Genomic DNA, 14,710 nt, shown 5'->3' with positions numbered 1-14,710 from the left:
AGTTATTCTGAGAAGAAAAGGGAAGCTAGTAAGCTAGATACACATTATGCAGGTCATGAAAAAAAAATGTAGATCAGGTTATCAGATCTAGATAAACTACTTGAGCAAAAAATGCAGTCATGATACCACAGGATCATTTATTAATATATTTGAACAGTTAAAAATGCCATACATCGAGAAGTTTTTGTGCAACAACATTGAAGCCATAGGCAAGACTATACGAATCAGGATGAGTTAAATAAAACGGAGGTTTTGGGTTGTGCAGACAAGCAAGGTATTACACAGTTCACCTAGCCATGGTTGCTCAGAGAAAAATTTAAACAAGAGTCAGGCATCCTTTGTAAGCTGGAATTCCTTGGTACTTCAAAAGCAAAGCCTGCAACATACCAGCTCCCATGCTCATTTTCTTTAGCTCATGCACAACGCTTCACATGGTGTCTTTGGAATAAAAGGGTAGCTGTTGAATCCTGAGGACTTATTTTAATTGAGGCCTTGTATTTCAGTTTCCAATCAGAAAGATATAATACTTAATTTACTTTTTTCCTACTGGTAGGAGGAAATATTAGGCATGGACAGTAGCTTATATGAAGAACAAATATGCAAATATAGTAGAAGAAAATAATTTGCTAGCTTTATAACCACTAACAAGAATCCCTCAGCAGTTAGCAGAAGATTGAAAATTTAATAGCATTATCATAAAAAWTTAATTGTTCATTTTTAAACTCTTTTTTGAAGACTAAAGATAACTACATTATACTATTCATTAAATTCCCTTTTAAGAACAACTATACCATTTCAGAAAATTCAAGATTTGTCCTAAAAGTTATGGTAGTATTTACTTTGCAAACAAAACCAGATGAGATGAAACAAGAAAAATATTCAATTATCTTCCAAAAGACAAAACAACTAGCACTAAGATGCTACCTTACAGAAAAACTGCAGAGATGTCACATTATTCCTTTCAGTTGAATGCCTTTGGGGACCTCTGAGGTAACCAACTTTCTCAACAAACCACATGTTCTTCTCCTCAGTCCCWATCTCTCACCTTCCCAAGTAATGCTTCATGGGTGACACATACACACACAAAACAAAGCCCTCTGATCCTTTCCTCCTCACAACATTGTGTGYGCTAAATCCTATGATAACTATTACTAGTTGCCAGGAAGTGCCACCTGTTTGAATAACTCAAACAAATTCTTTCATGTTTTTACAATGGTGCATCACCTAGAAATGCAACAATTAAATTCACCCCAAATGAAGCACAGAATATACTAGAGTTGGAAAACAACAAATGGCATTTTCAACTAACACCCAGTGAAGACAAAAGAAGCTTTTGGCACAAAGCACCAGCGTTTAATGATCACTCTGCTGAACTTCCAAGCAAAGGAATGTTATCTTAATATAATCCTTAAAATGTTCAGAATTGCATAATGGAAATCTCAAGAGCAATATTTACACTGTTCTATTCAAAGAACAGGAAAGGCTGTTTTAATCAAAAGGCACACAGGGAAAATTCATGACTTACCCTTTGAAATCTTTAACATATCTTTCCAGGAAATAAAATCCAATTCAACCAAAATTATGTCCTGATACACATACTGATCGATAAAAATCTAAGTAAAGGTCTGAGTTAGTCACTCCAAATTAAATAATTGTCCTTACCAGCCAGGAGGTTTATCCAGGGGTCAGTCTATCCTCAACCCTGCAAAAGCAGGTTCTCTATATTAAAGCACACTCCAAACTTTTTACATCATAGAATGATGTCACAGTGATCCAATTATGCAAACTGTGATTCAGTAATAATTAAGAATGAAGTGTCCTTGTACACTGATAGAGCTGTTCTTAAAGGCCTTTACATGATCGCTGGGCTCCACGTTCCACAAGCATGAAGATCAGGCATGCACAATCCAAATAGTTTGTGAATATTTTACAACTGCCCCCCATGGCAAAGCCTGCAGCTATTAAAATTTATTTATGTACAGTATTTTCTTCACTTTAGCTTCTAAAGAGACAGATTATCTCATTCATTCTCAARAACTGCAGTACCCACCCAGGAATTAAGGTATATCCAGCACTTACTCATTACATCAGTTTTCTCTAGAGAGCTGATTTCAGAAAGCCTCTCTTAGCAAGTTAACAAAACAAACAAAATTAACAACAGCAACTAACAACCTACATAAAAGAGGATTATTCTTCAAAATGAGAGAGCCTCCTCTCTTTACATCCATTCAAATTTGAGCCATACACTACACCTTCTTGGAATTAATTTTCACAAAGCTAGGAAAGAAAAAGAACACATTTACCAGATCCACAAGTAGACAGACTCAGTTTTATATACAATCTGCTCACCAAGGCCAGTCTGTATCAATACAGACATAGTAAATAGCACAGATAGCTCGGGTAGGCTGCAAGTAAAGCAAGGAATCACCAGTATTACACAACAAGGAGAAAAAAAAATCGTAGTATTAAATTTGCCCTCACAACACAGCGTACAAATGCTCCCTCTTCTAGCCTACTTATCTTTGAAAGACAACCCAAGAGCCATTATTGCCACTTCAGTGAGGAACTGAGACCCACAGGGCTGTGTCTCATATCTGTATTTGCGATTAAGAACTGAGTTCCACAGATTACGAAGCCTTGACTGTGCCCTGCAGCACTACATGAAGGCACCTGCAGGGTCTCAGGTACAGTCACTCTCACTGATTAACTTAGTCTCAGCCCTTAAGCTTCTCACCAGCCATTCTGAATGGATAGATCTGATTATGGACAGTAATAAAAATTATACAAAAAAAAAAATCATCTTGCAAATGGAAGAGCAAGAAAGTTGCTGAAAAGTATGACCCAGTTACAGCCAGCTGCCGTGGAAAACTGACCAACCAGCACGAACTGCCCTTTGTTTAGGGAAAAGAGATACTGTTCCATCTAGATGCCCAGACTTGCCTCTGCAATCTTACACTATATCCAAAGAAGAAGAGCTGCTGCAACTCTTATATTGTGTTTATTTCAGGCTTATTTATACTCTGCCATCACTAGATTGATGTGTATATGCTTCCTTTCTACATATCCTTATGACTCGTGCACATTGAACTTGTTTTCATCACAGAAGGGCTTCTTATTTATATGCCACTACTTAAAAACAGTAAGTCATACTTTATTACAATCATGATTATTCAGCCTGTCCAGTGCCCTGAAAAAGAAAAAAGGCCTTGTTGTCACTTTCCCATTTCTAGAACTTTCCCATTCTCAGCGAGATTAATCTGTGCTTCCTGTGAAAACTTAATGATTTCTTTTAGAGAAACAAAAGATATCAGGAGGTTTCTCCACACTACTGTGAATATCACAAGCACAAAATGCTCATCTATCCACCATAAACCTGCATGGAAGTTTCTGGTTCACTAAAATGCTTTGCTGCCCAGCTACCCAGTTAAAAGTGAGCATTTAAAATTGGATTATTTATTACTAGATTGTAGCTGAATATGTTCAGAAGCTTAGTCTTTTACCCATTTTGTCATAACTGGGAAGGCAAATCCCATGGAAGGATTCAGTCACGTACTGCAGACTGTGGTCCCATCCTTCAAATTAGATAAGCCTTCACAGTACTTCCCACAGAAGCTAGAAGCCATACTGGACACTTCTCTCAGAAATATAAAAAGCAGGGTTGGTCAATCCTTTCCTGCCTTTGAAACTATGATTCAGTCTTAAGGCCTCCTGTGTTAATCTTGTGCTTTAAATATTTAGATGCTTTAAATGGGATGAGTGTTAAGTGACTGAAGTGCCAAATGCAAGACTAATGACAGACACCGCTAGAGCTTTCAATAAAGCCTTTTTATCACATTCTCAATGTATAAGCATTATTTACACATTCTCTTGCCAAAGTATGGACTGAAATTGGAGAAAAATAAAAAGTGGTTCACATGCAATCCACATGCCATGATCAATGTATATTTCTCCAGATGCTTAAAAGAAAATTAAGGCATACAACTGCACTTCTATCTGAAATGCAATTTTCTTTCAGTAGGAGTTACTACGGTGTAGTCTGGTTGGAGATTTTGCTGCTTCCAGTAAGAAGGCAATGTACTGACAGTGTGTCATCTTCATATCATTTCTTTAAATAGCACAACCTCTCTGCATTTTACAAACTGTAGAAAGGACAATTGTTACACCTTACTGTGGCTCATCAAGAAGCTGTGCCTGTGCCTGTCAAATGTGATCCTCTCCACCCCCGGCTGTTATAAAGATGCAGGTGAGAAGTCGAGACCAAGGGAGAGCGAGAGGGAAAAATCCACTTGAGAAGGCCTTCACTAAGCCTTCAAAAGACAACCTGAGCTACCTCTCCCCCCTCAAATCTGCTGCCCAGGTGCTCTCAGAAGCAGCATTATCTCCCCTATGGCTTCCCTCCAAATGTTTTATAGTCAATTTTCACATGCAATTACAATCTAAGCATTTCTTTTAAAAGCACTTACGTCCTCAAATAAGCTACCTACCAAAGAATACAACAGCATCTGTCCTCTGAGACACAGAAGTTCTTTTGTTTTTCAAAAGCCCACATCCACCAGCAACACTAAGTCCCTTTAACTAAAAATTTTTAATGAGGATTCTTCATTAACACCAGTGCATCTATTAATGTCATAAAAAAAGCATGAAATTTTCAGATCCTGAGCTAAACCTAGCTAGCAAAGCTTTTTCATGTAGCTGTGGTATTGAGAAACATATTTCAGAAGCACATGACACCTGTAATGGGGTCCATTCCGCAAAATGTCTCAGCACTATGGAACAATCCGAACTTTTTTCAAAATCTACCCCATCCTTGTCAAGAAGAGACTCCTCATGCAATCGATAGAAAGTATGGAACAGAATTTTAAAGGGCAATAATGTAAAGTGAGTGGTTTTCAAAAATAACAAAATCAGCCATTTCTTTGTATATTAACTTCTTAATGCAGTAGACTTCAGATGTCCAAGTAAACTCCATCATCCTCTCTTCATTAGCACACTATTACCATGCATGTATGTGGGCATATGATGAAAAAAACATTTGTTTCAGTCTGAAAAATAGATTACTAAAGGACAAAACAGAGCTCTGTAAAAACAGAAGAGGCATGGAAGAGAGTGAACAGACACTGGCAATCTGCCTGCTCTTCCAAAACAAATATTGAGAGGTATTAAATAAAGGCAGGAAGAGGCCAGTTGAAAATGAAAGGAAGTAGTTTCTCATACAATACACAGGTAAGCTACTCAGCTTGCCATAAAGTGCTGTGGATGGCAGGAGGAAGCTAGATGAATTCATGGCAAGAAGATATATTCTTACTTTTTACTGAAATCATGAAACTATATGATTCAAATTACGCTTTCACACATATATTTGCAATATACATACATGGTTTCATCCACRTTCTAGAAAATATTTTCATTACTGGCAAAAAAAATTAGCTGTTTTACAATACTGCATCTACTGCCATCATTGGTAATGGTACACTTACCTTAGAAGGAAGTTTCACTTTTTTATTGCCAAGGGGAAGTTTAGAAAGGCTTGGTATTTCCCCAAGATCCGCAAGTACTGTCACAGATGAGTACTTCTGAAAAACTCTGGGTGCCTTTTTCTTATTTGGCAGGTTTGGAATCTTTTTGTATGAGTGATTAGTGTTACCGCTGCACAATCCACCCAAGGATTTCCTTGATGGTTTTGTATTACAACAAACAAATAAAGTATTTTTAAAGCTCGATATGGTGCACAAGAACCTATAGATGAACTCAGTAATCAAACTTACTTTTGCTTTTAAAGTTACAACATTGCAGTTGCTTATTTGGATTCAAACATTGTAATGGGCAGGTTTGGCCTCAAAATAAACTAATAACCTAGTTTGATTTCTTGGCTACATGGGATTGTGCTATGATTTCTCTACCAAACCTAACCCCTAAGCTAACTAAAATCATTCCTCTGAGATAGCAAGGTAAGATATTTTTATCTAAATACCTTACAGGTTAGAAAAATCCAGACTCCAGAACCAAGCTATGTAAATTCAGCATCTAGAGACAGAACCTCAGGATTTGCCTACTAGAGCCTGCCGTTCCATTTACCTTCCCAGAGAGGTATAGCTTTTACTAAAATCACACAGAGAGTCTGCTAATACTTGTTCAGAGATTCCAAAATTAGGCTTGTCCCCAAACCATATGTAAGTAAATATTATTTCTATATTCTCCTTTATCTCCAAATGACTGACCTGTCCAACAGAAAAATTCTWTCAATAATGTACATAACATACAATATTCATAGCTGTGTGCCCTTGTATATCACTGGAAAGGATATGCTTTATAATGATTTAAATGGGGCAAAATATGAATGATACATGCTAATATGAGGGTTTTAGTTTGTAGAGGTTTTTTGTTTGTTTCCAAAATCATATAGTCATGCTAACCTATTCTCCTGCTAAGAACTGTGAATGAATACAAAACCTCCCCTCACTCACTCCAACTAAAAACCACATTTTCAGTTAAAGCAAAGCAATATTGCATGCTGTGTGATATCCCAAAATCAAATAAAAGAGAAAGTGCGAAAATAGTTAACACTGTAACACTTAAATTGCATAATATAGACTATTATATAGCAGAAAAGTAAATAAAAGTTACTTCTCAATCTTCAAAGACATCTGCAACACAGATAAGCTAACTGATTCAGTGAAACATTTTAAACCTGCAGTCTTGCTTCTTATGAATAAATTTTGATCACAAAATCAAAAATATTTTCCTACTTGCTTCAAAATCTTGCACAAGATAGACATTAGACTGTCAGCTCAACTAACTACATATTTCTATACAGGTAATAGAAAAAGGCAGGAGCAAATCAGGTATGTGCCACTGAGGGTGAGTCACTATTTTCAGTTTTCTTCTTTAAAATTTGTTTTATATTAATATCACTGTGTAATGTAACATTCAGAACAGTTTATTTAAATGTGGTTTTGATCAACAGTTTTACKGAGTCTCCTTTAAAACTTACCGTTTGAAACTTTCCTGTAAGTTATTCCTGTAAGTCATGTAAGCGTTCATATCTTGACTGGTTTGTGGCAGAGGTTTTCCCCCAGCCACCTCTGGGGGCTTGGCTTCCCCTCCAGTTGCTACCAGAGCAACAAGACCTCTGTTGTAGGTATGCGTGGAGCCAGGATGGTTCAAAAGGCTCAGAGCCATGGACAGCTTCCATGCCACCACTCCCATCACCACCTCCAATGCAGCTGAACATCCACTGGTGCACAGGCTTGCACCAAAACAGCAGAGTGGATGGTGTTGGAAATGAGGGCATGGGGGAGCCGCTTGCCCCACTGGGCTGGCTGGCGCTGCCTCTCCCATGCCAGCCTTTAACCCAGCACAAAGCACCTGCAAGGCCCAAGACACCGGGCACTCCTGGACATGAGACAGGCCCAGCGCCAGAATGGCACATGCACACGCCGCTTCCCAAGTCTGCAGCTAACATTTACTCAAAACCTCTCACTACTTGCAAGGTTAAGTCCGCACACTTTACAACAGCGTGACAGCAATGTTACCACCTTTCTAAGTGCCTGTTGCATTGGAGTTTCTTTCTTTTCCCTACAAGGACAAAAAAACAAAAACAAAAACAAACAGGCAGCAACTACATCCACAGGGAACAGGAAAACCTTCTATTTACCTCCAGTCCAGGTACATACATGGTAGTAGCAGTGAAAACTTTGAACTCGAAGTCGCCCACGGCCGCCTCCCTGCCGCAGCCTCCCCCACCGCCAGCACCGTCCACCACCACCGSGAACGCCCAGCGGCTGCCCAGGGCGGAGGCGCTGGCAGCGGTTGGTATTTTAATCTCTGCTGTACCCGCGCCTGTGCCGACGATAGAAAAAAACGTGAGGAAACCTGCCGGGCGGCGGCCCGCACTCACCCAGCAGCAGCAGCTTCAGTTCGCGGCGAGCATCGCGCTTGTCGCGACGCAGCTGCCTCTCGATCTCGGCGCTGATGCGCTGCGACTCCTTCTCCTCGGCGGAGAGGCAGCAGCCGGCCATGGCCCGCGGCGCGCCGCTCCCGCCGCCACAGGGGAGGCGTAGGGAGACCTTCCCCCCGCGGCGCGGCGCGGCCAGGGGCCGCCGCCCGGCCCCCAAGGGAGCAGGGTGCCCCAGCCAACGGGATGTCGCTTCGGCTCGGCTCGGCTCCCGCGGCGGGCGGGGGGCAGGCAGGTGCGAGCCTCTGCCGAGGCCCGCCCCCTCCCGCCTGCTGATGGTTGCAGGCGCGGCGGGGCTGTGGTGGCCGCGGTCCTCCCACAGCGCTTCCACCCCGGCGGGGAGGAAGGTGGCAGTGTCGTAGGCTGCGACGCGCTGACACAGCTGCCCCCGGAGCTGGCTGCTGGCCCGGCAGGGGGAGAAAAGCGGCGGCGGGCGGGAACCGCACAAAACACCACACGCATGGGCGAAAGCTGAGGGGAGCTTGGCTTCCCCCGCTGCCCTGTGGGGCCGGGGGGCAGAGCGGGGCGGCCGCCCGCGCCCCCCCCCCCAACGGCCGTCCGTGCCCCCCCCCAACGGCCGCCCGCGCGCTCCCCAACGGCCGTCCGTGCCCCCCCCCCAACGGCCGCCCGCGCGCTCCCCAACGGCCGTCCGTGCCCCCCCCCCAACGGCCGCCCGCGCGCTCCCCAACGGCCGTCCGTGCCCCCGCCAACGGCTGCCCGCGCACTCCCCAACGGCCGCCGGCCGCTGCCCTGGGAGAGCGGCGTGGGCACTTGCGCGCTGGTAACGGAAGGTTTGAGCCCGACGCTGGTTCTCCTACCTTTTGAAGACAGCGTTAAGGTATTCATTTAAAACTGGTCAGCGTTGTCAAATTGGGTATTTAGGGATTGATCTTCCCACTTCTTCTCAACGCAGATGAAAGCCCAGAAAAGGAAAGATCTTGGTGTTGGTTACAGCTCTTCATTTTGGAGGTATTCTGAGTTAGCTGTATTTCTCTCCTTGCTTCAYATAATGTTTAGTTCTACAAACGTGAGTTTATATTTTATAAGGAATATAATCTTGGGAAATCTCTTACAGCCCAAGTTTTGTCTGCAGTAGTAAAATTAGTATGTTTCTGTGCAGGTCTAAAGCATTAACACAAGTCTGGTGCAGGTGCCCAACCAGTGTCCAGGAGCCCACTTTACCGCTTGGTGAAGAAACAGCTGGCTTCTGCTGGCTGCTAGCAGCCCAACATCAGCAGGCTGAGCTGTGCCTCTGCTCCTGTGAATCCTGCCAAAAGGTAGCAATGAGCAGTGTTATTACGAGCGGTGTGTTTGCCTCTCCTAAATAAAGAAAACCTTGATCTAATTATGGAACAGCTTTCATCCCCTCCTTTGAAGACAGGGACCTGCAAGCAAGATGCTGAAGGGCCGTGATGTCCAAGGGGAAGAGCTCTGTGCTCAGCTCCAAGCAAATGCAGCTGTGTGCTGATGGTTGAGGTGCACAGTCATGCAGGTGAGAGATCCCATGGGTCTAGGAACACTTCCAGTTCAGGCTTGTCTCCATGCAGAACCATCTTTACAGCTGCTGCGTTTCACGAGCAGATGTGTTCTGCATCTTACACATATGAAGACTCATTTATGAGAATATGATACTTATGTGACATTCCARCTCTACTGAAGGTCTGAAAAATCAACACATGAGTTTTAAATCTGTTAAGTAGATATGTTTTCATGGTTATTTCAGGTTTAGCAAGCAACTTCTTTTGTGGACTGGGGGAAAAATGTGTTGCACAGAAGGCAGGCTCTGAAGTTTGTAATAACACAATGCATACATTAAAAATCAAATTATTGGAGCTCAACTGTGTTTTTTCTGTATATTTCTTTTCAAAGTTTCCCTGGGATGTCATTCGTTACTCTGTGATCCTGCTGCCATTTTTTCCTTCTCCAGTTATTCTAAAGAAAACACAAGCCCTATAATGATACTTGAACTTTTGAACTTGCAATATTTTAAATGCATTCAATAACAGGCAACAAGGTTTTGAGTCAAAGTTTATGCAACAATGAAATCACTAGAAAAATGAGCAAATATTTTTTTAAACAAACATAACTGGTTGATTTGTTGATTTCTTCATCATAGGCAGTTGCATGTAGTTATGTTTTGAACATAACATATTTAAAATATAAACCTAAGTATTTGAAGGTATGGATAGGAAGCAATGTCTGCACCTTCACCAATTAAGTATGAGAGTATTTAAACAATTATGAAGAAGTTGCTTCATAATTTGAAAGCTCAGTATTTTTGTATTTGTAGTTAGTGGCTTCTTAAAATATCTCCTTGATATGAGAAAGCATACAAGCAGGATTTAAGGGAGTCAAGATCTTCTAAGTTTGCTTATTCTGGAGTTTAATACAAATGTGCTCATTCAGTGAATAATAATATTCATTGCTACTGCAGGTAAATATTTACTCTGTCAAATAGTATTTAATGACTAGTACATACAGGTTGAGATAAGTGTCAGAATTAKTTTTTTTTTTAAGTGAACCACAGAAAGGTGTGCACAGCAGTGCGTTTCCCACTACCCCAACAACTTTGAAAATTCAAATCGTATCTCTGTTCCTACATGAGGGGTGGCTCTCAGAGAAAAAACTCAAAGTGTGTGTAATCCAAATTTAGTCTTAATGTATGTCTSTTATTAGCAGTACTTAAAGCTAACAATAAGCGTCTACTGAAGTATTTTCAGGATTGTACTCTGGTTCCACTAAAGTATTTCTGCTAATTTCTCAAGAAGTAGCAACAAAATTTTATTTTTCAAAAGATAAGGATCCCAGTTCCCTCATCAGTGGTTCTTTAACAAGAAAAAGAAAGCACTGCGATGCAACAGGGGAGAGGAAAAGGCAGGCTATATTGGTTTATGTCTCTTACGAGCATCAGGGTTAAGCTTCTAGATCAGGTTTCTTCAGAAGACTTGGGTGCTGTAACAGTCAAGTTTTGGAGAATTTCTCAGTAACTGAGGAGTTCCTTACTAGTAAATATTGAAACAATTCTCAGCATGTTACACTTTCTTTCATCTCYAAGAATAAGTTAGTATATTGTAGGAAATCTTCTAGGCAACTTATTCCTGAAATTAGCATTCATGTCATAAAGTCAAGCTTTCTTCTCATCATTGTCATTTTTTCCAGTTTACTTGTTGCTTTCCTGAATAAACTTTACAGTTAGATTATCTTGTAGCTGAGTAATAGATTTGTGCAGATTACAGGGCTATGCATGTTTTATGTTGAGCCCCTGAGGGCTTTGTTTATCCAAAATGCTGCTACATCTCTGTGCAGTTGAAGAGCAATATAAACACTCGAAGTACCTGACAGCCATTTCTTTTCTGTAACTGCCTCTAGGCGTTATTAAGAGTTACACTTGAAAAGGCTATTCAGAAAATACATTAAGACTTTAGTGATACTTTCTAGACCAGTTATTAGCACCCAGAGGCATTTCCCATTATCTGTTTTGGCTGATCTACCATTAACTAGACCTGCCTACTCCAACAGATGCAGGCATCTTCACTGCTAAAAATCTTTAGAAGACTGTCAAGGGGTACATAAAAGGTTGGTGTCTGCACAGTCTCTCTTGAGAGCAGATAAGATTTCAGAAATCAGACTCAGTTCTGAACTGGTTATAATATAAATAGCCATCCATGGTGAAAATTCTGCCCTCAGATAAACAAAGAAGGGTAGACTTTGCTAAGGGTGAGCTTGTGATTTTTAAAATCTGAGATGATGTAAAAATGGTTAGAACTCAAACCTCTCATTGTCTTATGAGCCCACATTTCAGAAAGATAGCTGAAAAAAACTGTGCTTGACTGTGGTTATTAAAAGAAGAAGTGTTTTAATTCACTACAGTTTCTCGGATGGGGTGGCAGTGATGTTTGGTATCGCAAAGAACAGTCAGGAAGTCATTTTCAGTGACTGTCTTGTAATAAGATCATAAAAGAAATACAAAGATCTGCACTTCCCTTTGCTTGCACATTCTTATTTTTCAAGAACAATGCTACACAAAATCCATACGCTGCTCTTTACCACTGATCAGGTTTTCATTGTTGTTTTGCTTACCATAACAGTGAACATCATCTTCAAGTAAGCATACCAACTAAAAAGATTGAGAAACAGTGCTCTGTAACAATGAGGAAGGGACTGGATATTGTGTTTTTGACTGGAGGTAAGACCAGGGGAACAGCTACAGTGGAATGAACTTTCATAACCTTGTACTTTTTTATATGCTCTGCATGAAAGTAATTGGTTGAATGAAAAAGGCAGAGTATAGAAATGAGGCAGATCGTGCTTTAGGAAAAACTATGAGCAAAAATCTAGGTTCAGTGAGGGAGATAACTGGTTTGTTTTGCTGGTTTTGAAAGTTTAATTCTAGAAGGCTGAAGGTGGCCTTTTTGCTATTGTTGAGATGGAGAATTTCATGGCTGCGTACCTGGTATCTGCTTTCAGTTTTACTCTTAAATTCCGTATACGTTTTTTATGAACTACTTCTAGATAAGGCAATGTCCTTAGTTACCATGAAAAAGAGCAGTGATAGGAAAGTATTGGACATCCTGATCTCTTATTCATTCCAACAGTACTGAAAAAAGAATTCTGTGCTTCTGGCCCTTCACAGAGCATGGTCATTTTAACTTGTGAAAAATGGATGAAGGATTTTTATTTGGTAGTGCTTTATATCCACTTTTCTCAAATAACTATGTAAGWTGCAGAGATTCAAAGAGAAACAGACTATAGAAGTTATGCATGTTTCAAAATTGGGAGATTAAACCTAATTTTGCACTAACAGTCGTGTGTGGCTTTCTGTTTAGGGTGGGTGGTTTAGTTTCTATTTGTATTGTTATTTTACACAGTGATGAAGTTTCACTCCAGCTGACTTCTTTATTTTCTTTGGCACTCTGTGTGCATTTCATTGCTCAGTAACTCACAGTAGCTACACTCCTTAAAAGGCATAGGCTCAGAGAAACTTTCTTACTGGCCCAAACAAGTTTGACAGGTTTAATGACCCCAAATACTGGTGCAGTGAAAAATATCCCAGATTCAACCATCTTCCAAGTACACATTATTTAGTATAGTCCTCCTCCTCAACAGAAAAACCTATATTAAAAGATACCAATTAAATTAGCACTTAAAAATGAATAATTAATTGGATAAGATTATAAAACAGTAGAATTCTCAAAAGGGAAAACTGGTCCTTGTAGTAGAAGTACTTTGAAAAGAAGCAACAGCAATTCAGATTTCTTTCTCATAGGTATCTAAAAGTTACCACAACCAAATTTGGCTAATTTAATCACATGGTAGACTAATCTTCTCTTTSGAACCTGAAGTTAACCTCTACCATAACACTGCAAACAGCCTATCAGCAGTTCTACTTTATTCTCAACATTTTTTGCTTGTTTATCTCATGACAACAATAAAAAAGACATTAAAAAAGAGCAGCTAAAGAAGAAGCAAAGGAACTGTGAGATTGTCTTTGACCCATGTGACAAGAAAAAAAGAAGAAAAAGAAAGAATCCTCTCTTAAAACCTAAAGGTTTGACTACATCTATTGTCTTTAGGATAAAATTTCTGATTAATTCCATATGTACATGTTGCTATTAAGAGTTATTAATGTGCATCCCAAGGAGAGAGAAGTYCAGCAAAGGGGGCAGGAGACCTGCATAGATGAGCAAGGAGCTCCTGGCCAAACTCAGACAGAAGAAGAAAGTACACAGAATGTGGAAGAGGGGACAGAATACTTGGGAGAATTACAGGAATGCAGCCAGAGTAGGTAGAGATGTGGCGAGGAAGGCTAAGGCCCTGTTGGAATTGAGTCTGGCAAGGGATGTCAAGGACAACAGGAAGGGCTTCTTCAAACACATCAGCAGCAAGAGGAGGACTCGGGAAAACGTGGGCCCACTACTGACTGGGTGGGGGGGCTGGCGACAAGGGACACAGAGAAGGCAGAATTACTGAATGCCTTCTGTGCTTCAGTCTTCACTGCTAAGGGCAGCCCTCAGGAATCCTGCAGCCTGGATGTGAGGGAGAAAGTCTGGAGAAGGGGAGACTTTCCTTTGGTTGAGGAGGATAGGATGAGAGACCTTCTGGGCAGGCTAGACATCCACAWATCCAYRGGYCCRGATGGGATKCACCCATGGGTACTGAGGGAGCTGGCAGATGTTGTTGCCAGGCCGCTCTCCATCATCTTTGAAAAGTCATGAGGAACTGGAGAGGTGCCTGAGGACTGGAAGAAAGCCAGTGTCACTCCAGTCTTCAAGAAGSRCAAGAAGGAGAACCCAGGCAACTACAGGCCGGTCAGCCTCACCTCCATCCCTGGAAAGGGGATGCAACAGCTCATTCTGGATGTCATCTCCAGATATATGGAGGAAAAGAAGGTGGTCAGGATTAGTCAGCATGGATTCACCAAGGGGAAATCCTCCTTAACCAATCTGATCGCCTTCTCTGATGGAAGGACTGACTGGGTAGATGAGGGCAGAGCAGTGTGACTTCAGCAAGGCTTTGGACACTGTCCCCCGTAACATCCTCCGAGAGAAGCTCAGGAAGTGTGGGTGAGATGAGTGGACAGTGAGGTGGATTGAGAACTGCCTGAAGGGCAGAGCTCAGAGGGTCGTCATCAGTGGCGTGGAGTCCAGTTGGAGGCCTGTGGCTAGTGATGTCCCCCAGGGCTCAGTATTGGGTCCCATCCTGTTCAACTTCTTCATCAATGACCTGGATGAGGGCACAGAGTGCCTCCTCAGCAAG

At 41.4% G+C, this 14,710-nt stretch overlaps 1 protein-coding gene across 1 annotated transcript in view; it reads right to left on the bottom strand.

Annotated features, from left to right (window-relative positions):
- GNA14 (G protein subunit alpha 14) overlaps positions 1–8,228 on the bottom strand; it is an 85,239-nt gene extending 77,011 nt beyond the window's left edge. The window contains exon 1 of the mRNA XM_085313540.1: positions 7,898–8,228. Coding sequence (XP_085169666.1) covers positions 7,898–8,018 — 121 coding nt within the window. The 5' untranslated portion in view covers positions 8,019–8,228. The remainder of the gene's footprint in view (positions 1–7,897) is intronic.
- Positions 8,229–14,710: the final 6,482 nt, after the last annotated feature.

The sequence above is a fragment of the Rhea americana genome, unplaced genomic scaffold, assembly GCF_003343005.1.
Source record: "Rhea americana isolate MKP2758 unplaced genomic scaffold, rheAme1 scaffold_11, whole genome shotgun sequence".
Lineage (NCBI taxonomy): Eukaryota > Metazoa > Chordata > Aves > Rheiformes > Rheidae > Rhea > Rhea americana.
This window is presented reverse-complemented; position numbering and strand designations above follow the sequence as displayed.